At 43.8% G+C, this 25,660-nt stretch overlaps 1 protein-coding gene across 3 annotated transcripts in view; it reads right to left on the bottom strand.

The window, feature by feature from the left end:
- Positions 1–25,660, bottom strand: part of LOC142663708 (uncharacterized) — a 225,059-nt gene that overhangs the window by 156,016 nt on the left and 43,383 nt on the right. For 2 of the 3 annotated variants that reach the window (XM_075842600.1, XM_075842649.1), the window contains exons 5-8: positions 21,088–21,185; positions 20,924–20,999; positions 20,739–20,836; positions 18,998–19,112 (exon numbers count right to left, since the gene is read on the bottom strand). The exons of the other annotated variant lie outside the window; for it this stretch is intronic. In XM_075842600.1, coding sequence (XP_075698715.1) covers positions 18,998–19,112; positions 20,739–20,836; positions 20,924–20,999; positions 21,088–21,185 — 387 coding nt within the window. The remainder of the gene's footprint in view (positions 1–18,997; positions 19,113–20,738; positions 20,837–20,923; positions 21,000–21,087; positions 21,186–25,660) is intronic. 3 annotated transcript variants of the gene reach the window in all.

Raw genomic sequence — 25,660 nt, 5'->3', positions numbered from 1 at the left:
GGAACCGCTATGTCCATCAAACAACCAATCACCTACAGAATATATAGAGGGGCAGTGTCCAAAACCATGTATAGGAACAGTAAAGGATCACAAATCCCCAAAATGATGTCAGTATTTTCAGAAGAACTGTAACAAAGCCCATGGTGTATTGATAAGGAACAGCTCGATTATTAGAGATCCTCCAAAAAAAAAAAATAACATGCCCATATCATGGTACAGAATTAGGAATGTAACAGCTGTATGTGGCAGGACATAGTCATCAGAAAAAGGAAATACATCCTCAATTTATTCTTGTAACCATTGCTAAAATGCACGACTTCCACTAATTCAGGGGCGGCACGGGCCGCAGGTGTTGTATTTATCTACTAATAAATGCAATGCCCACATTTATTTTTTATTTCAAGAACACTTGTGGGGGTCCATGTTCTGAATAGACAGATGTGGGCTCCTGCACAATAGACCGTATTCATTTGTGAGTGATCATGTCCAGGATTTAATTGTCCAAGAAATGTATAAAAAAAAAAATCAAAAAGGGGAAAATTAGTTTTACAGTCTGAAATAAATAATTTACTACCTCCCCGTGAAAATCCCTCCCTCCCTTGGAAAGCCCAAAAACGAAACAAAAAATATGAATAAATGAAATTGACTCCCTAAAATGAATCCCCCACCCCACCCTTTTTGGTGTTCCCTAAATTATATATAAAACCAATAATTAGAAACGGTGTGATAGGTCTCAAAACAGGGGAAGTTGCACAGGCTCGATTTGAAGGGCACATGGGGCAATAAAACCGGGTTTCCCTCCTCCTTCCGTGTTTACTGCACACCCGGCATCTCCTTTGGGGGTATTCCTTATTCTCAGTGGCAGGGACGGGGTGAAAGAAGTGGCGCTCAGTGAGCCTTTTGACTTACTCTGAATCAAAGGATTCTCCAGGGGCGGGGGAGTCAAGCAGGAGGTGCTCTATAATTTTCTCCTGATATTGGAGGAAACTGACCGTTCCCTGGGTCTTGTAGAACACATAGCTGTTGTAAGTGGCCATCTGGATGAGGTAGGTCGCTACCTTTTTATACCAGGCCCTAGTTTTGCGCTTGACCAGGTACGGTTGTAGGACCTGGTCAGATAGATCGACTCCCCCCCATGAACTTGTTATAGTCCACCATGCAGACCGGTTTCCTCTTTTCAGAGGTAGCGCCCCTCTCTCTCACTGCTACTGTGGTGTCCTCATGCACGGTGGTCAGCATGTACACGTCCTTTTTGTCACTCTATTTGACAGCGAGCAACTGGTTGCTTGCAAAGGAGAGTGTCACACCTCTTTCTATTCTCCTGGACACCAGTTGTTGAGGGAAGCGGACTATTTTTGCGTACCGTCCCACAGGCCCCTGTATTAGCAGCATGGAGGGACTTATAAAGGGGGACACTGGTGTAATAGTTGTCGGTGTACACATGATACCCTTTCTGTAGGAATGGCACCAGGAGTTCCCAGACAATTTTCCCACTAATGCCAATATCCTCTGGGCATCCTGGGGGATTAAGGTGGCGGTCCCTTCCCTCATATATAAAAAAAGGCACAGGTGTAGCCCGTTGTGCTCTCGCACACCTTATAAAGCTTCACACCGTATCGGGTTCTTTTGGAGGGGATGTATTGGCGAAACTATAGACGGCCCTTGAAGTATATAAGGGACTCGTCTACTGCTATTTTTTGTCTTGGGGTGTACAAATTTAGAAATGACTCAGATAGGAGGGAGATGAGGGGACTTAACTTGTTGAGGCGATCATGGCCTGGGTCACTTCTTGGGGGGATTTGGGAGTTGTCCGAGAAGTGCATGAAGCGCATTAGTCTCTCATAGCGCGTTCGGGCCATGACAGCAGCAAATACAGGCGTGCTATGGACAGCGCTGGTAGCCCAGTAGGAGCGGATAGAAGTTTTTTTTACTATCCCCATATTTAGTGTAATTCCCAAACATTTTTTAATTTCACAGACGGTTGTGGGGATCCATCCTCTGGCATAGTAAGACCTTGGATTTTGGGTGACAAATTGCCTTGTGTATAAATTCGTCTGCTGGACAATTAGGCTATGTTCACACAGAGTTTTTGCAGGAGGAATTTCCTCCAGCAAAATCCCTTCAGGTTTTCCCTGAGCGTTTTTTTACAATTGGACGCAGATTTTGACGCGGATTTTGAAGCGGTTTCCGCCGCAGTTTTATAGGCGGTTTTTTAAAGACATCCCACAGGAAAAGGCTGTACTTCCCAAGAGGGAAAAAACTCCTCCCAGTCTTCACAATCACCATTACACACAGTGTTGTTTGAGAAAAAGAACCGCTATGGACCAAAATGAAGAGCAGCGCAGCAGTGTGGCATTACCACAGCCACGAATAAAGGTGAGGAGGCGTGAGATGCGCCTCCTCATGAAGGTGTTGATCAACGTCGTGCGTCGACGTCGCTTGCGTCAGGTGAGTTTTTACAAACACTTTTTCTACGCTGCATTATCAAATGTTAGACAAAGCATTCATTTCTGTTCAACGCTTCATTTTTCTCCGGAGGAAGAGCGACGCAGAGAACGGCACCATCGGTACTGGGTACACTCCATAAATGAACTTCGGCCACAGAGGGGACATATTGGACATCTCTACGCAGAACTGCGATGGCGAGTTTTGTTTGATTTTGTAGTTGCAATTGTAAAAATATGTGAAGAGTGAATTATGATCATGTCCATTTAAGTAATAGATGATGTGATTCCACGGCATCCAGGCCATTAGCGGTGTTGTAACTACCACTGTAATAACCATATCAGCTGCTATGGGGTACACTGCATGAGGGTGCCCGTGCCGTCCTCCAACACCACCCCCCCATGCCCGTAGATGCCGCTAGCATCTGATATGGCCACACTACATTGAATAGTATGTGCTTCCTTGGACGCATATACTATTGAACAGTATGGTATAGCAGGGAGGAATCTCCCTGCTCTGTCATAGGCTAGAGGACATCTTTGTACTGCATCTTTATCATGTGCAGAGAAAGGATCCCAGCATCCGGGCAGCGTGATGCCATCACCGCATCACGCCGCTCTATGCAAGGATCCCGTTGTTCGTGCTGTTGTGGATCAGCTTAGTTAATTGCCTAGATGAGTATTAATTATTTTTTGGTTTTTCTGGGTGGTGTGGCTGTATGTCGCTATCTACAGTGGTATCTGTATGGCACTATCTACAAGGGGTAGTTGGGTTTCACTATTCACAAGTGGGTTGTGACACTGTCTACTCCAGGGGGGCTGTTATTTATGTTTGGCAGGGCTGAATGTGAAAACTAAATTAAAACTTAAAAATGCTTAATCCATACTTTTTTTTTTAATTTACAGCTATCCTGAGAAGTTTTTTGATTTAATCAGATTGACAATAACTGCATTCGATCGACTAGATGAAATCCTGCAGTGCCATTTGATGCGCCAGGACACCACCATGAGGAAGGCCATCTCTCCTACGCATAGGCTGCTAATCACATTGCGGTGAGTTTCAAAAGAAAACAAAAAAAGCCTTGTGTGTTTTGCCTTCTTGACCATCGATTAAATGTGTAGATTACTGGGTATGGTCAAGATAGGCTTGTATATACGCGATTGATCCTTGGTCTAATTTTATTCTTTCTCTCTCTCTTTTTCAGATTTTTGGCAACTGGGGAGAGTTACGCATCTCTGCACCTGCAATTCCAGGTTGGTAAATCTACCATCTGCGGAATTGTGAGTAGTACATGCCACGTGATCTGGCAGCACTTACAGCCGATTTAGATGCACAGTCCGACCCAGGATACTTGGTTGCGGGCAGCAGCAGGCTTTCAGTCTGTGGCCAATTTCCCAAACTGCATAGGCGCCGTCGACGGTAAGCACATACGTGTGAAGCAGCCACCGCACTCAGGCTCACATTACTTCAATTACAAGAAGTACTTTTCTGTGGTCCTGATGGCGGTGGCTGACTCCTCGTATAAGTTTGTTGCTATTGAAGTCGGCGCCTATGGCAGTACTGGGGACTCCCGGGCGCTACGGACATCGACATTCGGCCAGCGAGTGCTGGTAGATCAGGTGACTCTGCCCCCTCCAAGACCTCTTCTGGGTACCACACATCCATTCCCTTTCGTCATGGTAGGGGATGAGGCTTTTCCGCTGATGACCAACCTGCTGCACCCATACCCACGAAGGGGACTGGATGCCCGGAAGAGAGTCTTCAACATGACGCTGAGCCGGGCACGACGATTCGTGGAGTGTACCTTCGGGATCATGAGTAGTAAGTGGAGGGTCTTCACCTGTGCAATGCAGTTGGATCCCGGAACAGTTGACATGGTCATTAAAGCTGCCTGTGTGCTCCACAACTATGATCGGGACTATGACAGTTTGGACATTGGCGAGGAGCAACAGGCAGCTTTTCGTGACATACCTGGCAATTTTTTTTGGGCCGTTCATCCAACCGTGCTGTACAGGTGAGAAATTGCCATGCCCCGGCAATTTGCATGTCTCAGCGAAGAGCAGCCTGTCCAGGATTGATGCTTCTCCTCGTGGGTCCCATCCAATCTCTCATTATCCAGCCTGCTATCAAGTTTCTTCTGCCGGCTTTGGGTCATGTCGATTACTTAGACTTTGATGTGAAGGCCTTGTATACTTTATTAAAAGTTAATTTTTATTTGTAATACATGTGTTGTGTTTTTTTTTTCAGGTACGTTTCTATGAAGGCCTTGTACACACACGTAACGGAATTTGTTCAGCAATAGCAGCAGACTTTCCGCTGCAGAAATTCTGTAGACTTACCACAGCAGGAATTGACGTGCCATGGCCAAAAAAAATAGACCATGCACGTCAAGTTCGGCTTTGATTTTTTGGGCAGTGTGTGTATGCGATTTGTTAAATCTCATACACTTTGCTGCTACTGTATTTAGATGCGTATTTCCCATCCACATTTCTGTGTGGCAAATACGCAGCAATTCGGATACGTGTGGACAAAGTCTTTTCTGTCTGACCAGGACACTCTACAGTTGTGTTGTTGCTGAAATGTACCTTATGCTTCGTTTACATCTGAGCAGAAACAAAGTGACACCGTCAGAAAACAGAGGTTTCCGTTCCGTCTCCATCACTATTGATTGAAAAGGTGACGGAGCCGATGCATGTGGTTTACGTTTGGCTCATTTGCGCACTACATCAGTCATTCAATGCACAAAAGAGCTAAATGTAAACCACGGGCAGCGGCTCCGTCACCATATCAATCAAAGTTGATGCAGATGGAAACCTCTGTTTTATGACGGTGTCACTTAGTATCTATTTATGGTCCCGTTCAGAGAGAAAACTCCCATGGAAATTAAGAACGGGACCCCAACACAGATCTGAAGGAACCCTAAATAGAGTGGATTAAGCATAATGTCATGTTTTCACATGAGGGACATTTATGAGCTATCCGCTAGATATGTCATTAATGTCAAGACAGATGCCGTTCCCAGGTCTTGTACCCACACCTTATATTTATGACATATTCCGTAGATGTATCGTAAATGTGTCTCGTGTGAAAACATTAACACAATTAACGTTAAAATAAATAGACACACACACAATGTAACGAAATAATGAACAAAAACTTTATTACAAAACAAGTCATATCAAAAAGCAACGGATCCCTTAGTACCCACCCATCATAATTTACCACAATTTTAAACTTGGCAACTAAAACAAAACATGGGCAACGTCACCCAGTGATGAACTACAAATTGTAATACCGGGGTGGTGTGGTGGGGTTTGAGCACGAAGAATGTTGTCCAGTGCTGTGAGGGTGGTAAGAGTCAAATGTTTGGTAACATTGTCGGTCAGCATTGGGTTGGGGAGGAGCGGGGTAAGTGGTATACTGGAGTTGGCTTTGGGTGGCGGTTGTGGGCGCGACCGAAAGTTGGGTCAGATGGAGCTGTATGTCCTGCTGGAAATGGCTCAGAAAAACACAGAGTTCCGGCAGGGAGGGGGCGTTACAGAAGTCTGCCGCCACGGCGTGACAAAAGGCAATAAAGTGATCTTGCCTATCTGTTGGCATATGGCGGTAGGAAGATGCCAACGCGTACCCAAAAAAATCTAATTTGTCATCGCCGTCCACCCTCTGGATAAGGGAGATGGCCTCGGACTCCACATCCAATTGCCTGTCCCTCACCCGGGGGGTCCTTCTACGCACCCGCGTGGAAGAGGTGCTGGTAAGGGGGGCGGGATCACTGACCTGGGTGGCCACAGGGGGGGCCTCACGCTGAGACACTGTCAAGGGTGAGGAGATAGGTGTCTCCTCCCCCAGCGGCATGTCTGTGGCCACCAAGTGTCCCGCAAGATGATCTTCCCCCTCCGCTTCATGATGGCTGGAAGTTGACGGAGTGGGTTCCCTCTCTATCTGCTGGTGCTCATCTTCGGTTGCAGGGGCCTCTGGCTCGTGAAAATTGCCAGCAGTTCTGTTGAAAAAAAACCCCATTAAGTACCTAGGAGAATTGTTTTGTGAAATTAAAACATAGGCATTAATACTTACGGCCGTTGTCCCCTGCTAGGCAAGATGAACAGCAGCTCTTCGTAATGAGGGACCTTAGGTTTTTTTCAATGGAGAGGTCCCACTCCTCTCTGTCTTCCGCACCTCCTTCATAAAGCGGTCCCGCACGCTCTTCCATCGTTTTTTCACATCTTCCTCTGCAACGACAAAAAAACATTTCAAAATAGTTGTCAAAAACACATAGCATGCGGAAAAAAAATGCAGTTCCAAAAAAAAACAAAAAAACTCACCATTACGAACTTTTTGTGCAGGTGAAAGACTGCTCCAGTCCGGGTACAGTGCCTTACAGATTGCTATCCATGCATCCTCCTGGACATTACGGTCACTATACCCGTCGGCGACTTTGTCCCATAGGCAGGGATGTGACTGGACCTGTAACAACAACATATAATTGAAACGTCAGTTTATTTACTACATGCAAACACAAGTGCAAACACAAAGTAAAAACATTAGCGCAAATGCATCATCATTGAAATCAATGGTGATGCAAAGGGAATCTGTGCTTTCTGTTTGACTTTGCATTGCGGGGTTCCACAACGGAAACCTCCGACGGACGGGACCCCTGAACGGAAAGCCAACGCTGATGTGAAACAGCGCAACACTTGCACAACTGAGCCAAAGTAAAAACATTAGCGCAAATGCATAATCATTGAAATCAATGGTGATGCAAAGGTAAACTGTGTTTTCGCGTTTGCCTTTCCGTTGAGGGGTCACACCAAATGAAAGCACTGACTGAACCCAACAACAGAAACACAGCGCTAATGTGCACAGGCACACATGACAAAATATTGAATACTCACTTCATGTATCAGTTTCCCAACGTTCAAGTCCATTCGATGGTACGCCACTTGAGACATTTTGGTACCTGAAATGTAAAAAACAATATTTAGTAAAATGAAGCTCATTAAATATAAAAAAAAATAAATTACAATTATTATATATTTTTTTTAAATTAAAAACACATCTGCACACATGTATGGCATGTATGTCAGATGTGACCAGTAATTGCACTTACTTTTTCACTCATGTGATGGTGCTTTTCAAAGGAATGATGCTGCTATCCTCAGGGGAGTTCTTCCACGATATGCATTTCCTGAAAATGGCTGTCTTCCGTTTGCATCATATATGCCAGCCCCTTTTTTGGGCTGGGCTTGTGTTTTACAGATGAGCGTTTTTTGTTAAAATCAGTGTCAAAACACGCCTCGAAAACGTTTTTTACAGCCTCCCATTGATCCCAATTGGGTTTTGGAGGCGGAAAACGCATGAAGATCGGTCATGTCGCTTGTTTTTTCCGCGAGGCAGTTTTTTGGCGCGGTTTCCGCGTCAAATAACTTGTCAAAAAACTCTGTGTGAACATAGCCTTAGTTTCAGGACCTGATCGCCTATAAACAAATTAAAAAATTATAGGGGGTAAAATTTGTGACATCAGAGTTGGTGCCTGGAGTCGCTGTAAATGGCGGAATTTGGGGAGGAGAAAGAAACTGCAGGATCCCACATTGCGGGAGGGACTGCAGTACTAGGCCCTGCTCCTGACGCTTCACCGGTGACAGCTGCATCCACGACCATAGCGCTGGGGGGCCCATTGGCAGAAGCAGAACTTGTGTCGCTTTCTGAGCCAAGTTCTGCTTCAGACGCAGTGTCTGCATCACTGCCAGAACCGCTAGAGCATAGCATGGCGCATGCCTGCTCTGCAGAGAACATTCTGCGGCTTCTGCGGTTCATTATTTTGTAACACTAAACTAACAAGTAAATTATTATATTTTTTTTTGTATTTTACATTTTTTATATATATAATATAGACACAACACTAACAGAAAAAAAAATAAAGAAAATACTGTAACCCGCAGTTAAGAACAGCAAATAAAACTAATTCAGCGAAGAAAAAAAAAATAATTACGGAGATAACAAGTAATTACGGGTAATCTGGCAGGATTACGGGTAATCTGGGGTAATTACGGATAATATCGGAACACTGGAAAATATGTGGTGTATTTCACAGTATAATACAGCACAAGATTTGTATATAGTATTTCTCTCTCTCCTCTCACAGATCAACTACAGTGAGAGGAGGGAGGGAAAGAGCACAAATCCTGTGCTGTATTGTGTAAATGTGGGACTATGGTCACCGTGATAGGTCCCTGATCAGTTTCTATGTACAGGCAGAATAGCTGCCTTAAGGTATGTTCACACGAGGTCAATACGTCCGTAATTGACGGACGTATTTCGGCCGCAAGTACCGGACCGAACACAATGCAGGGAGCCGGGCTCCTAGCATCATAGTTATGTACGATGCTAGGAGTCCCTGCCTCGCTGCCGGACAACTGTCCCGTACTGTAATCATGTTTTCAGTACGGGACAGTTGTCCTGCAGCGAGGCAGGGACTCCTAGCGTCATACATAATGATGCTAGGAGCCCGGCTCCCTGCAGTGTGTTTGGTCCGGTACTTGCGGCCCGAAATACGTCCTTCAATTACGAATGTAATGACCTCGTGTGTGAACAAACCCTCACACTGACAGAGCATGCGTGCGCCATTTTTCTTTCTTTCCCGGAAGTTACAGGTGGGGGGGCACGGGGACACGATTGGCGGCAGCAGGGGGCCTAACAAGTAGTTTTTTATCTCCTCTCACCATGTATGTTTGGTGAGAGGAGATAAAAACCTCATTTGCATCGGCACATTCATTGTAACGGCGGTCGCCGGTATTCGTTGAATACCGGCGATTGCCGGTATGGGGACCGCAAACAGCGGTCCCAAGTCACTGCTCCAAGCCCTCAGCTACCTCTGGCAGCTGAGAGCAGGGAGCTAAACCTCCCCCCGGCGGCGCGACTTTATTCCGATGCCGCGACGTAGAAAGTCTATGGCATCGGAATAAAGCCGGTTAGTGACCGATGTAAAAAGACTATGGGCCGATCACTAACGGGTTAAGAAACTACTTAGAATAAATCTAAAATTCTTCATTATTTGCTCAAAACCTATCGTTTTTCAAAATAAAAACCACTCTTATCTACATTACAGCGCCGATCAGATTATGTAGGCGATAGGGCACTTATAATCTGGTGACAGAGCCTCTTTAAGAGAGGGTAAAGCAATTGCAAGGATATAAGGAGCACTGATTGTTTATCCTCAGCTTTTCCGTGCAAAATAAGCAGCATGCTACTTATTGCTGTGGAGGATTTATTTTCATGGTCCGGACAAATATACACGTAGAAAATCTTTCAAAAGCATATGAACTAGGTTGCGGAAACCTCATATGCAAGGGATGCAGATTGTCATCAGAATCCGTATCAAATCCAACACGTGTGAACGGGGCCTTATGGTGAGTTAAAGAGGATCTGTCACTAGTTTAGTAATGCCCAATATCCTAGCTAATCTAATAGGCGCTGTCACACTGATAATGCTAGTGAAAATTGTGTCCCAAAAAGTTCATTATTTTAAAAGTTATGAGCTTTTTTCTAAATATGCAAATGGTTGTCAACAGCAGCGATTCCCCTGAGGTGGAGCTACCTCACAGCCTCTGACACTGTCCTATCAGCATGAAGCTGCTTCACATAGTGCGAGACTGAGGCTGGAGGGAAGGGGGATCACTTCAAATAGCCATATCTCAGATTGTGAAACACCTAGAACTGGTGGTATATGAAAGAGGAGATCCTAACCTTTCATATGACACCAGGATCGCAGTTCTAGCTGTGAAACAACCGGAGGTATCACCAGTTGAAAACACAGTCGGGAATGGAAGATGTATCCTATATGATCACACTGTGTTGCCGGGCAAAGAAGGGGGAGAAGCCATGAGCGGATTGGATGGAGTCACAGAAAAAAAAACTCACCTCCCATTTGGCAAGTATAGCCAAGTTAGCATATTTAGAAAAATGACCATAACTTTGCAAATAAAAGCTTTTTAAAAAAAAAATGTAAATCACACTGTAGTTATCAGCATCATAGCACCTACTAGTGAGGAGATAGGGAATAATTAAAAACTAGTGACAGATCCTCTTTTAAACAAAAACTCTGTTAGGCCAAATGCACACGATGCGTATTACGTGCGGAATTGTTGCTCGTATTTTAGTGCGACAAATCCGCAGCTTAATACAGTACCAGCAAAGTAAATGAGATCACAAGAAATCTCATTTACACGTTGCAGATTTTTTCTGCACATAAATTTACCTGCGATTTAAAATCCATAGCATGTCAATTTATCTTACGTTTCCGCTTGCGAATTGTATCTGACCAGTTTAAAAATGTTTCTTAAATAAACCAAAATCCGCAGCATAAAACCTGCACCTATGTCCGCATTAAAATGTAAAAACCGCACCTAAAAACGCTTAAAAATAAAAAAATTTGGTGCAAATTTTACCTGCAAAATTTCCTGAATTTACCTGCGGTTTTGATTTAGCTAGCCTTACAGACTTTGCAAGGGATTTGCAGTAAATTAACCCTTTGCCTTGTAAAGGGTGAAATATGCTACAATTCTGCAACATAATAGGCATGATGAGGATTTAAAAATCAGCAGCATGTCCTAAATTTTATGCAGATTTGTTTCTGCTGCACGTGCATGGGGTTTTTGAAAACCCCATTCACACGAGCTAGTGCTTATTCATACGAACGTGTTAATCATCCGTTGATGGCAGTGTTTTTTTTAACGGCCATCACACGGTTGCATGTATTTCTATGGGGCTATTCACCGAACTGTGAGAAGGGCCTGTGAAAAAATAGGACGTCGTACTTTTGTCAGTTTTCACGGATCCCTCAATAGACTCAAGTCTATGAGAGCTCCGTGAAAATGGGTCCCGCACGGGTGCAAATCGGTCGTGAAAAACGGATGTTATTTACGGAAGATTTTGCACACGTTCGTCTGAATATAGCCTTATATTGTAATTTGTAGTGCATTTTCAGTGCGCAACCCGCACCAAAAATAGGAGACAAATCCGCCACGCCTGAAGTGGCCTTATTCAGATGTCCCTGTTCGGTCTGATATACGAATTTCCCGGATCGACCATAGTTCAGGGAGCCAGGCTTCTAGCATCCCTGCCTCCCCGTGGGAATACGGTCCCCGGTCCCGAACTGAAAACACGATTACAGTAAAGGACAGTACTCCCGCGGGGAGGCAGGGACTCCTAACATTATTGATAGCTATGATGCTAGAAGCCCAGCTCCCTGAATTGTGGTCGGTCCGGGAAATAAGGCCAATACACTGTATATCACGGACCGAACACGGCTGTCTGAATAAGGCCTTAGTCTATTTACACAGTGCGGTCAAATCCCATTTTTTGCAAAATCGCGGCGAAAACGAGATTTGACCGCACGGTGACAATATAGCGTAACAGCACTGTTTTTTCATATCTTGCACTTTTTTTATGCAATTTTCATAATCGTGGCACAAATTACCCGGTTTTGCCACGATTTTTACATAATCGTGGCAAAAGAGACATTTTTGGCGCGATTCCGAAAAAACTCTAGGGAAACGATTTTTTTTTAAATTAACATACTGTACTTTATATACTGTATTCTTCAAGTGGGGTCAGGAGGAATGTGAGTAAGTATGGAAAGGGGGGGAAAATCACCCACCAGCCTGCAGAGTCCAGATGGCTGTGTCGAAAAGGATGTGTCTGGTCGGCGGCTCTCTCCACACGGAGCTTCTGCTTACATGCAGCATCTTCCTCCTTTCACGGCCCCAGCATTAGTTACTTCAGAGTAAGGAACAGGCCCTATTACATTGCAGAGTCCGTTCCTTTCTTAAGGTGACGAACGATGGGGCCCTCATTCAAATGTTTAAAGTTGCTGAGAAGAAGGCCCTTATTTTTCATCATTGTGGCCAGGCCCCTGACGGCAGTACCACTGCCCTGATGGCGGCCCTGCATTAGCCCAGTGCCTGAGCAATGTTGGTTCTAACCTTGTGTTAGTCTGCAAAGGTTCCATAAACTGTTCATGTATCCAGTGTCCGTGGCGTCTTGAGTATCCGTGTCAAGTCCAGTATCCATGTCTGGTGTCCATGTAAAGTCTAGTGTCCGTGACGACTTCAGTATCCGTGTCCTGTGTCCGTGTCGAGTCCTGTGTCCGTGAGAGGATGCATTAGCTCTTTCACCCCAGGAAGTGACACTACTTTTGTAGAATGTGCCTCTAAAAATTCTGGAGGCTGGATTTTTTGATTAACATAGGCTAAAAGTGTATGGACTGTTTAATCCATCTAGCTATAGTAGGCCTACTAGCTACTGAGCGTCTATTGAAATTGGATAAAAAGATTCTCAGGTGATCTCCAATCTTTAATGTACTCTAGGTATTAAATCAAAGTACCTTCTTACATCCAAGAAGTTGAACGGCTGTACCTTGGGGTTTGTAGGAGAGTTACATATAGTTAATATAGTTACATTTTACCTATACTGTAAAAAACAAACGCAGGCTGGGAGGGCAAAAACATTTAATTTTAAGAAAGCCAATTTCCCCAGGATGAGGGCGGCAATTCAGGATATAGACTGGGAAGAACTAATGTCAAATAATGGGACAAATGATAAATGGGAGATTTTCAAATCTACTTTGAGTTATTATAGTGCAAAATTTATTCCTACAGGTAATAAGTATAAACGACTAAAATTAAACCCCACATGGCTTACACCTTCTGTGAAAGGGGCAATACATGACAAAAAAAGGGCATTTAAAAAATACAAATCTGAGGGTACAGCTGTAGCCTTTGTAAAATATAAAGAGCTTAATAAAATCTGTAAAAATGTAATAAAATTAGCAAAAATACAAAATGAAAGGCAGGTGGCCAAGGATAGTAAAACAAATCCTAAAAAATTCTTCAAGCATATAAATGCAAAAAAGCCAAGGTCTGAACATGTAGGACCCCTAGATAATGGTAATGGGGAGTTGATCACAGGGGATCAAGAGAAGGCAGAGTTACTAAATGGGTTCTTTAGCTCTGTATATACAACAGAAGAAAGAGCAGCTGATGTAGCCGGTGCCAGTGCTGTTAATATATCAGTTGATATACTGAATTGGATGAATGTAGATATGGTCCAAGCTAAATTAAATAAAATAAATGTGCACAAGGCCCCGGGACCAGATGGGTTACACCCTAGAATTCTTAAAGAGCTTAGTTCAGTTATTTCTGTCCCCCTTTTCATAATATTCAGAGAATCTCTAGTGACTGGTATAGTGCCAAGGGACTGGCGCAGGGCAAATGTGGTGCCTATTTTCAAAAAGGGCTCTAGGTCTTCCCCGAGTAATTATAGACCAGTAAGCTTAACATCCATCGTGGGGAAAATGTTTGAGGGGCTATTGAGGGACTATATACAGGATTATGTGACAATAAATAGCATTATAAGTGACAGCCAGCACGGTTTTACTAAGGACAGAAGTTGTCAAACTAACCTAATCTGTTTTTATGAAGAGGTGAGCAGAAGTCTAGACAGAGGGGCCGCTGTGGATTTAGTGTTTTTGGACTTTGCAAAGGCATTTGACACTGTCCCCCATAGACGCCTAATGGGTAAATTAAGGACTATAGGTTTAGAAAATATAGTTTGTAATTGGATTGAGAATTGGCTCAAGGACCGTATCCAGAGGGTTGTGGTCAATGATTCCTTCTCTGAATGGTCCCCGGTTATAAGTGGTGTACCCCAGGGTTCAGTGCTGGGACCACTATTATTCAACTTATTTATTAATGATATAGAGGAAGGGATTAATAGCACTATTTCTATTTTTGCAGATGACACCAAGCTATGTAATATAGTTCAGACTATGGAAGATGTTCATGAATTACAGGCAGATTTAAACAAACTAAGTGTTTGGGCGTCCACTTGGCAAATGAAGTTTAATGTAGATAAATGTAAAGTTATGCATCTGGGTACGAAAAACCTGCAAGCATCATATGTCCTAGGGGGCGCTACACTGGCGGATTCACTTGTTGAGAAGGATCTGGGTGTACTTGTAAATCATAAACTCAATAACAGCATGCAGTGTCAATCAGCTGCTTCAAAGGCCAGCAGGATATTGTCGTGTATTAAAAGAGGCATGGACTCGCGGGACAGGGATGTAATAATGCCACTTTACAAAGCATTAGTGAGGCCTCATCTAGAATATGCAGTTCAGTTCTGGGCTCCAGTTCATAGAAAGGATGCCCTGGAGTTGGAAAAAATACAAAGAAGAGCAACGAAGCTAATAAGGGGCATAGAGAATTTAAGTTATGAGGAAAGATTGAAAGAATTAAACCTATTTAGCCTTGAAAAAAGAAGACTAAGGGGGGACATGATTAACTTATATAAATATATTAATGGCACATACAAAAAATATGGTGAAATCCTGTTCCTTGTAAAACCCCCTCAAAAAACAAGGGGGCACTCCCTCCGTCTGGAGAAAAAAAGGTTCACGCTACAGAGGCGACAAGGCTTCTTTACAGTGAGAACTGTGAATTTATGGAATAGCCTACCGCAGGAGCTGGTCACAGCAGGGACAGTAGATGGCTTTAAAAAAGGGTTAGATAATTTCCTAGAACAAAAAAATATTAGCTCCTATGTGTAGAAATTTTTCCTTCCCTTTTCCCTTCCCTTGGTTGAACTTGATGGACATGTGTCTTTTTTCAGCCGTACTAACTATGTAACTATATGTAACTATGTAACTATGTACAGGAGGAAGGGAGAATAATCTCCTGAATTACTGGACCCTGGGACCGGAGATCTGATCTGTTTGGTAGAATCCACAGCTGATCTGAGGACATTCTCCTCAACCAAGTGAACTAGGGTCTTTTCAGCCATAAGGGAGCAATTAGAATGACCGAGGCCCTGTCCCGCCTGATCTTTTTTATGATCGGTAACAGACAAAAGGGGGAGGCATAACCATATTCCTGACTCCAGCATTGGGCGAGTGCATCCACTGCAACTGGATAATCTGTGGGGTCTTTGGAAAATAATCTTGTAACTTTCCTGTTCTCCCTGGTAGCAAATAAATTTATTAAGGGAGCTCCCCATCTGGATACTATCTTCTGAAAGATTTGAGTTCAGGAACCATTCTGACTGCAGTAACTCATTTCTACCTAGAAAATCTGCTACCCGATTGTCCTTCGCCGTCAGGTGGACTGCTGTAGAGGACAATAAGTGGAGTTCTGCTTTGGAAAATATCCTGGTGGATAAAACCATCAATGGGTTCGATCTTGTACCCCACTGATGATTTTAGTATGCCACTGCTATTGTATTGTCCAAGTAAATATTTATATTTTGTCCCTAGATCGGTATGGTGTCTTTCAGAGCTTGAAAGGTTGCCGCAAGCACCTTGAAGCTGTAAGACATCATAGATGCTTGATGGTCCCATTGACCCTGAAGGTTGAAGGAGTTGCAGTGGGTTTCCCAAACCCAGGGGCTTGCATCTGTGGTCATGTTGACTGTTGGCAATGTTACCCACAAGACCCCTTTCTTGAGATTCCAAAAGTTCATTGACCTGAAGGTCAAAGGATGACAGAGCCTTTCTGAAAGATGTCATGTGGCTTAGGAAAACGTCTGAAACCCTGACTAGCAGAGGTGGCATTTTCCCCCGAGGAAGAGTCTAGCAGGATTCCAAAAAATATACACCTGCTGGAAGGCACCAAATTAGATTTTTTTCAGGTTTATGTTTCACCCCCTTTTTAGATAGAACGAGTTATCTGCAATTGGCCTGCCACTATTAGAAAGCCATCTTAATATGGGATTAAAAGAACTCCCCTCATTTTGATGTGGAAAGTAATCTCTGAAATTACTTTGGTGAATAGCCCGTGAGGTACCGAAGGGGAGGGCCCTGTATTGAAGATGGGCTAGGAAGCTGTTGAGAACCATTGTAACACTTAGGTATTTTTGATGAGCCCTGCAAATTGGGATGTGATAATAGGCAACCTCCTGGTCTATTAATGCCATTACACTGTCCTTGGAGAAGATTTACTGTTAAAGGAATACTTTTGATCCAAAATTTAGTGTAGACTAGAAAAGGTATTTTGTGGTTTTAGGTATATAATAAGACTAAACCTTCCCTCTAGTTTTATTGCTTTAGCAAAAAAAAAAAAAAAGGTCTTTTTGAACCTGTAAAGTGAACCCATAAAAAACAGGATATTATTTAAAACAGGATATTATTTAGGATCCACAATTTTGATGAAAAAGGCATAGAGGACCTCCCACTCCACTCCCTCTGGCGTCATTCTTGGTGGACATTATTTTTTGCATCGCTCTGGGGCCTGAAAAAGGAATCCTTTGTTCTTTCTAGGAGATTTTAGAGCCTTGAAATCTGGTCACTTCTGATTTGGTTGTCTATTGAAAGTCCTGGGGTGAAAGGACTCAGGTTGTCTACCCTGATTAAGGAAGCACTTTCTCCTGACACTTTCTCTAGGAGATCTAACGAAGGACCAAACAAAACTAAAAAAATAAAAAATAAAAAAAAATCGCCAGAACATGGCATGGAGCAAACCTTTCCTTTTGAGACAATCTCCTTTCCACGTTTCCAACCAGACAGCTCTACTGGCTGATCTAGCTGACAGGCGGACCAAATCCACGAAGGGATCAGTGAAGACGTCTGCCACCTTAGATAGTACAGGGAAGGAGGAAATGATTTGCTCTCTAGGAGCTTTTGTCCCTAATATGCAGCTCTGTGAGATCCAAATTTTTAAGGATCTAGCCACACAAGTAGTTGCAATACCTGGCTAGAAGGCATCCTAGATCTTCAAATGATAAAATATTTTTTTATAGATATTTTGGCTACTGGAGGATCTACCCAACGAATATTATCCCAATTTTTGCAGACTTCCTCCTCAAAAGGATATTTCCCTTTTAGGAATTTGGGGATGCTAAACATTCGGTCAGGGTCCTTCAATCGCGTTTAATAAGGCTGGCCACTTTGTGGATAGGAAAAGTTCTTTGTTTCCTTGGTCCTAGGAACTTAAACATAATATCCTGGACCGAACGGGGTTCCTTGGGGTCATCAATCCACATCCTCATCAGAGAACAGATTCTTTACACCCCCATCCTCTTCAGAGGAATTGTCAGAAGAGGGTAGCTCTCCCTCTAACACATAATTATCTTTGCTAGAAGAGTCAGATACATTTGTCCTGCCAGAAAAAAAATACTAGGTAAATCCCGCTTCTTCCTTAGGGACTTAAGTAAATTCCTAACTTCAGCCCGTACAATATATTTAATACTAAATGCAAGGCTAGTGGATTTCTCAGTGATAACTTTGTGTAAACACGATTGACATAATCTTTTAGTATAAGGAACTGATAATTTTTTGTTACACACAGCACACTACTTATTACGTACGTGACTAACGTGAAAAAAGTATTAAAAAAAAATAATCTGTGCTACCATGTTAGAGTGTCCCACTGGCATCTTCAAAGTACCAGACTAGAAGATGTTGTTGTGTCCGAGCAATCAGCACGCCCTGCTGCTTCCTCTAATGTTTCCATTCTGGTCGTCTGGTGGTGGAAGGAGCCATCATTTTTTTTGTTTAGGCCTAAATAGGCCTAGGATTGGGTGGCATAGCCCTCCTGCTACGTTGCGCTGTAGCCCCCTCCCAGTTGGGGCCGCCAAAACACCGCTTCCTGGGACGTAAGCATGTCACCTCCGCCGGAAGTGACCTGCCGTGACTGGAAGTGTGCACCAAAGTGAACTGGAAGCCGCCGAGCCAGGCATTCCTGCACCGACCAACGAGAGTTATGGAGCCGGAGCATGATACAGGGCGAACGCTCTCCCTCCAGAAAATCACACCCGCGGAAGGTTCAAGACCACCTCCGCAGAGGAAAGAGTGCCTGGGAGAGAAAGGTGTAACTGCCCAAGGCTTCAGATTATTCCTGAAGAGGCATGCACCTTCAGCGTACCCCTAGGAGACAAGGCAAGTACGTGCTAGGGGGTATTCAATCCGGGATAAGTGTATTTCATAAAACAGGACAATCCTATCCGGAAGACCAGAAACCTAAAATGTAGAGAGGTGTGTCCTTTTTTATATCATCAGGCTTCATGTCCAACGAATGGGATGTCTCTCCTGGGGTGCTGTCATAAGTGAAGAGGTAAAAAGCTAAACCCAGAGCACTCTGCATTTAAAAAAAAACAAAAAAAAAAAAACACCATGGACCCAAAAAGCGCACCTAAAAGGCCAAAAAAAACCACCACAACCAAAAGAAGCTTTTTATATTTCACTATGTACTGCCATGTAATATCTGACCGCATCATTGCTGGAAAAACGCCACAAAAAACGCGCTGTGTGTGTCTATTTCTAGTCCCAGCCATAGTGCAGCTGTTAATTACAGCTGGTGCCCCCCCAAAAGAAACAGATGCTAAGCCTAGTGCATGACCAGTTTCATAGAACACCTTGTAAAGAACTTCTATGTGCAGTCACAGCTCCCTCAGGTCCTGCACTATGTATAACACATTGTCTGAAGTGTTACTGTAATGTAGAACTAAGGAGGAACCTCACCTTAACAAACCTCCCAATTCACTTTCTAATGTCATTATTACTTACCTGTGGTAAGACCTCCTGGAATTTCCTCCTCCACTTCACTCTTACACGGTTGATGACCCCTCACAGGCTCTTCTTCTGCTTTATCCTCCAAATTAATATTAGTCAGATCTTCCCCCTGATTTCACATATGTTACAATTCAGTACAATACAGCAGAGAGTAAGAGGAATCTTAACAGATTAACATAAGAAACCACCAAAATCTATGACAAAATCTATGACTGCAGGACCAAAAAGTTCCACACACCCCCTATATACACTGCTCAAAAAAAATGAAGAAAACTCTTAAAGGAGTTTTCCACGTTCTGACAACTGATGACCTATCCACCGGATAGGTCATCAGCACATGACCTGACACTCGGACTCCGCACAGATCAGCTGGTCCGGTGCCTCCATGCACCAGAACTACATGCCAGAAGCAGTTGGCTCCGGCCACGGAATAGTGCCCAAGCTGCAGTACTGTATTCAAGTGAATAGGAGCAGAGCTGCAGTTCTGAAGCATGGTCGCTATGCTATGTACAGAGCCAACTGCTTCCAGCTCTGTACATAGCATTATGTGCCATAACATCCGGTGCCCGCAGGCCACCGGAACGGCTGATCGGTGGATAGGTCATCAGTTGTCAGAACGTGGAAACCCCCTTAAAACATCACAGTATAAACCCAGGACACGGACCGTTAAACAAGGAGAACTGGACTGGGCAGTAGAAAGGCATCAACCCATCAGCAGGACTGGTATCTGCAAGAAAGAACATGAGTAGACTGCCAGAGCCCTAAAAAATGACCTACAGGGGGCTACTGGTGTGCAGGTTTCTGACCAAACTATTAAAAAACGACTCTATAAAAGACGGTGGGACATGTGGGACATAGTGGGACATGTGCTCACAGCCCATCACTGTGAAGCTTGATTAGCTTTCGCCAAAAAACACCATATTTGCCAGGGAAGCCATTGGCACCTCGTCCTCTTTACAGATGAGAGCAAGTTCACACTGAGCACAGACGTTAAAGTGTCTGGAAACGCAGTGTTAAACGTTATGTTGCCTTCAACATCATTGAGCATGATCAGTTTGGCAGAGGCATAACCTTGGAGGGTTGCACAAACCTTTACGTGATGGCAAACGGCACTCTGACTACTGTTAGGTACCGGAATAAAATCCTCCGAGCCAGTATTAGACCTTAGGATGGTGCAAGGGCTTCCTTGGTTCCTCCTGCGGCAGGGCAATGCACGTGGCCTAAGTTTGCAGGCAGTTCAGCGATGACAGAAAGCACTGATGCTATTGACTGGCCCTCATGTTCCCCAGACCGGAATCCAATTGAGAACCTCTGGGACATTATGAATCAGTGCATCTAACGCGGCCAAGTAGCACCACAGACTGTCCAGGAGCGCACTTATTTTCTCATCATCCGCCATCTCATCAGGAGCATGCCCAGACATTGTCGGGAGTGCAAACAGGCACGCAGCGGCCATACACACACCTAAGTCACATTATGAGGTGTCGTGATAAAAATTCACGCATATTGGATCCCCCTTTGATTTCAATTTTTTACTTTGATTTTTTGGTCGAATTGGAATCAGGCCCTCAATAGGTTGATGACTTTGGTTTCCATTGACAGTTGATCGTCAATTTATATCAGTAAAGATTTTCAACTTTAATCTTTTGTTCATCAAGGTCCGATATGCGACTTAAGTGTTCCCTTAATTTTTTTTGAGAAGTATAGATTTGGTAAAAGGCTCAGCTTTATCTACCTGATGAAACTCTGGGACATTGGGATTTTCCTCTGGACAGTCCTGGGAATACAGAGGACTGGGACATCTCTCTGTTGGATTTCTCCTACTGGATCCATCTGCAGGAAATAAATAGATAGGCGACTAAAAAATAAATAAAAAATAAATAAAAAAAATAATTCTTCTTTTACAACCCTCCTCCTTACACTGATGAGCCATTATATCAGTCTCCTCTTCTGCTTCATCTTTAACCTCAATCTTAATATCAATCAGATTTTCGCCCTAAACAGACAAGAAAAAAAAAAAGTTAAATAAAGTTGGGTTTAATTACTTTATGGTCATATTTTGATGAGACTTTAATGCCATCTACCTGAAGATTCTCTGGGACATTGTCATTTTCCTCTGGACAGTCCTGGGAATACAGAGGACTGGGACATCTCTCTGGTGGATTTCTCCTACTGGATCCATCTGTAGGAAACACACAGTGACTGAATACATGACTACTGTATGTCGGTCTATATATCAGATACTTCTCTCAACACCTTTAATTATATGTTTATCAAAGCCTAAAAAGGCACGTCCTGAGAATTGCAGCTAAAGCTGAAAGTGGTAGGGCTCAGAAACCACTTTAAGAGCTCACTGCCGACCAAAAAAACGTGCCCTGGCGCACCCTGGAACAATGACACCTCTGCTTATAAGTGAATTCTAAATTTCATGGGAGTGACCACACGGTCAGACAAGATACAACTACTCCAATTTACCCTCCACAAGGGATGGGAAACCACGGAGGTGTCGGAGGAAGCTCAACGTTTATATAACCCCCAAGTTTTCATTCCCTGGTGCGGTTATGGAGAATGGCGGAAAAAAAAGAAAGAAGATGATCAATATAGTATTACATTTACTGGTAACGGTTTTTCTGTGAGCCCATGACAGCACCATGAGAGAGACTGCTTCACTCCAGGACAGGAAACCGTAGATCTCTTTAAAGAGAGGGAACACCCCCATCCTCCTCTGTAGAAAGATTCATGGACCCTTTTTAGGACAATTATGCCAAGAAATATATGTATTTTTTTTAAATGAAGATGACTCACACTGTCCTCAATTTATACAATAATCAGCCAAAACTTAAAAACCACTGACTGGTGTAGTGAAGAACATGGAGGACGTCGTTACAATGGTGCCTGACAAGGGGTGAGAGATATTAGGCAGCAATCGAACAGTCAGTTTTTAAAGTTGATGTGTTGGAGACATGGACAAGAATAAGGATCTAAGAGACTTTGACAAGGGCCAAATTGTGTGTTACAAATCAGCAGGTTTGTGGACCCACTGGGCAACTCTACCCGTTTGGCTTAGGGCTACCTCTAAGGGATTAATCCAAGTAGCCTCCCCAGTCTTTACCCTTTAAACCCTATACAGGGATCTGGTCTTCACTGCGGGGAGACGAACAGGTCGATATCTCTTGAAGTGGTCGCGGCAGAGTAGCTGCTGACCAAACAGACAAGAAACAGGCACTGGCAGATGGTATGTTGATGGATGTAAGCTAATCACAGGCAGACACCGCCAGGCAGCTGGACACCGCCAGATAACAGATAGCAGCAGCAGACTGGATACAGACTGGTAATGGTTAACCAGAACAGGCTGATAATAGCATGCAGGATCAGATGCATACCGGAACCTTCGCTCGTTAATACTAGGTTGTTCCTATATTGCTTATGCACCAGGTGGATAGTAAAGGTGCCTTAAGTTGTCCTGAGAGCAACAGGGATTGGATGGGTACATTTGAATTTCACTAGGGATACAGCAGCCGCGAGCGGGAAACACAGTCAGCCAAGAGAAGGCCGGCGTTCAAGCATCCCCCTTACACCACCTCTTCTTGGTTCCAGCACCAGAATGGTATTTTCTGAGGAGCACTGATGTTCTGAGAAGGCTCCCAAGATCTTTTCTCAGGACCAAATCCTTTCCAATCTTCAAGAATGTATTTAATTTAAAATTCAGATCCAGTATCAAGAAGAGCAAAAACAGATGTGACAAAATACGTTCTAAAATATTTGTTCAGCACCACAGGCTTGAGTAGTGATACATGGAAATAATTAGGGATCCAAAAGGGAAGGAGGTAGACCGAGTTTGTAGCTTACCAGATTTATTCTCTTCTGGACCTCAAATGGCCCCAGGTAGCAAGCAGCAAATTTGAGGGTACCTCTAGGTGTTCTTTTTTTTTTTTAGTATAGCCATAGCTTATCTCCACGAGCATACTGTGTGTGGGGGGGGGGGGGGGGGGGAGAGGGGTCTCCTCTTATCTGCATATTTTTTCATACGAGAAACCGCTTGGATGATGGTAGATTTAGTTTGCTGCCAGACCTGTAAGAAATTCCAAAAGTGGAGTTGGCAGCAGGAGGCAGATACAGGAAAAAGTAATCTGTGGATGCTGGCTATATACAATGAAATATGTTGAGGAGTCAGTGGATTCTCCAGAATGGTCGTTACATGAGGAGACTTCAGCCCAGAAAAGGAGATTCACCCATTGTTGCATCAGCCAGCCAAAAAATGGCAAAGAAAATTCTCCAGAATCTCACTGACCCACACCACTTGGCCATTGGTTTGTCAGTGGTAGGCAGAAGAGTAGTTTAGCTTGAATTCCAGCAGGCCACAGAGAGCTCTCCAAAATCTTGAGGTAAATTGTGCACTGTGGGACAAAATGTCAGGGCAGGCCATGCGGATGGAATTCATTGACCAGAGATTGCGAAGGGAACGGACGAGATAGGAGTTCCCAAGTTTTACGCACACCGGCGTGGCCAGCCAGTTTAGAGCCATGTCCCCAGGTAAGCATTCTCCTTCTTATGATCGAAAGAACAAAAGGTCTTACCAGGTTCCTCTTTATCATAAGAACCGGAGCCACAGGAACGACGCGAGAAGGATCAATAACGTGTTGCAGATCTTTAACCAGTTGTGGAGTGCCTATAGACTATAAACGTCCAGGCGGTCCGCAATTAACTCTGCAGGGATGTTCCAGAACGTCCTGCAGATATACACTGTTTGACGCTCTGTATCAGCGATATCTCTGGGCATGTGATCATTGTGACAACCTGTCACTATGATCATAACACTTTCCCCCTTGGCGCCCTCCCCTTGCGAGCCCCCCCCCATATTTGGTATCGTTGAAGAGAACAAGTATATATTCAGGTGTGTTAAGTGGCATGAACGAGATTTAAAAAAAAGGTCATCTGAATTCACATATTTGGGAAATGGCAGTTTAAATTTTTCCCATCAAAGTCAATGAATTGTCTGGAAAAAAATAGGGAGATTAAAATCTTTTATGTGTCACTAAAGGAATACCTTGGGGGAGGGGTGGTCTATTTTCCTAAATAGTCATTTTGGGGTGTTCACTGTGTTTTGGCACTTCACAACATCTGTAATGGTCGTATGGTGTCAGCAAACCAGCTTTGGAAAATTTGCTCTCCAAAAGGCAGTTTGCGTACCATTCATTGTAAGCTCTGCCCTTCGCCCAGCGTGTAAGAAATGCACACACATTTAGTCAATCGCTGAAGTCGGCAGAATTTGCCAAATATCTATTCACTATATATATATCATTTATTTATTTTCTACACAATATGGAAGCCCAACATGTTCTGAGAGAAACAAGACAAAATACAATTATGTTGGAAGAATAATAAAACAATTTGCTTCTAAATTGGCACCTGACAAAACGTGAAAATAGGCCTGGTCAGGAAGGGGGGGGGGGGGGGGGAGAGTAAAGCTTCTGGTCAGGAAGTGATTCATTTTATCGGTGATGCCAAATGACCAAGACAGAGTACCAGCCTTAGTATTCTTCTCGGCTGGCCGGAAGTGCATCAGAAAATAAAATCTGGCAAAGAAACGCACCCATCTGGCCCTGTGCAGATTCAACCGATGTGCGGTCTGTAGATAGACCATATTCTTATGGTCCTTGAATATGAGAACAAGATGCACGGCACCTTCCAGCTGACGTCTCCACTTTTCCAATTCATTGGACAGAAGCTCCCGATCTCCTATAGAGTAATTGTTCTCGGCAGGAGAATACAACTTGGAGAAGAAGTTGCAGGATACAGTCTTAACGGTAGGACCTTTTTGCGTCAGGGCTGCACCTGCAACAACGGAAGAGGCATCCACCTCAAGAAAGAAATGTTTGAGATGTCCGGATGCTGGAATATAGTCGTGGCAGAGAAGGAGTCTTTTAGTTGAAGAAAAAAAAACTATTCGGCTTGTGGGGTCCAGTTTTTGTCATTTACTCCTTTCTTTGTTAGGGCAGATATAAACTGCCAGTAAGAATTTGCAAATCCAAGGAAATGTTGGACTGCCCAAAAGACCCTGGGGATGAAGCTAGTCCAAACACAGCAGGCACTTAGTCCAGGGGTTGAAAATGGATTCCGACAAAGACGATATATCCTAAAAAGGGAAGGGCGGGGCTCTCAAAGACACATTTCTCCAACTTTGCATAGAGCATGTTCTCCCGCAGCCATTGAAAGACCTCATCAACAGGTCTCCGGTGTGTAGTCAAATCGTGCGTGAAAATCAGGATATCATCTAGACAGACCACCACATTGTCATATAATAGATCCCGGAAACATTTACAAACGCTTTAAATACGGCAGGAGCATTACAGAGTCCGAACGGCATGACGAGATACTCATAGTGGCCATCACCAGTATTGAAGGCCATCTTCCACTCGTCACCTTCACAGATGCGGATCAGGTTGTATGCTCCGCGCAGATCAAGTTTGGTGAAGATCTTGGATCCACAGATCCTATCAAAGACTTCTGCGATCGATAGAAGCGGGTATTCGTTTTTTACAGTTATCTTGTTGAGACCATAATAGTCTATGCATGGGCGAAGAGATCCATGCTTCTTGACATGAAAAAAAAAAGTCTCCGGACGGTGAAGGAGACTTCTTGCTAAATCCACTTTAA

The sequence above is a fragment of the Rhinoderma darwinii genome, chromosome 1 (assembly GCF_050947455.1).
Source record: "Rhinoderma darwinii isolate aRhiDar2 chromosome 1, aRhiDar2.hap1, whole genome shotgun sequence".
In the NCBI taxonomy this organism is placed as follows: Eukaryota; Metazoa; Chordata; class Amphibia; order Anura; family Rhinodermatidae; genus Rhinoderma; species Rhinoderma darwinii.
Note: the sequence above shows the minus strand (reverse complement) of the source record. Positions and strands in the feature narration are given on the sequence as shown.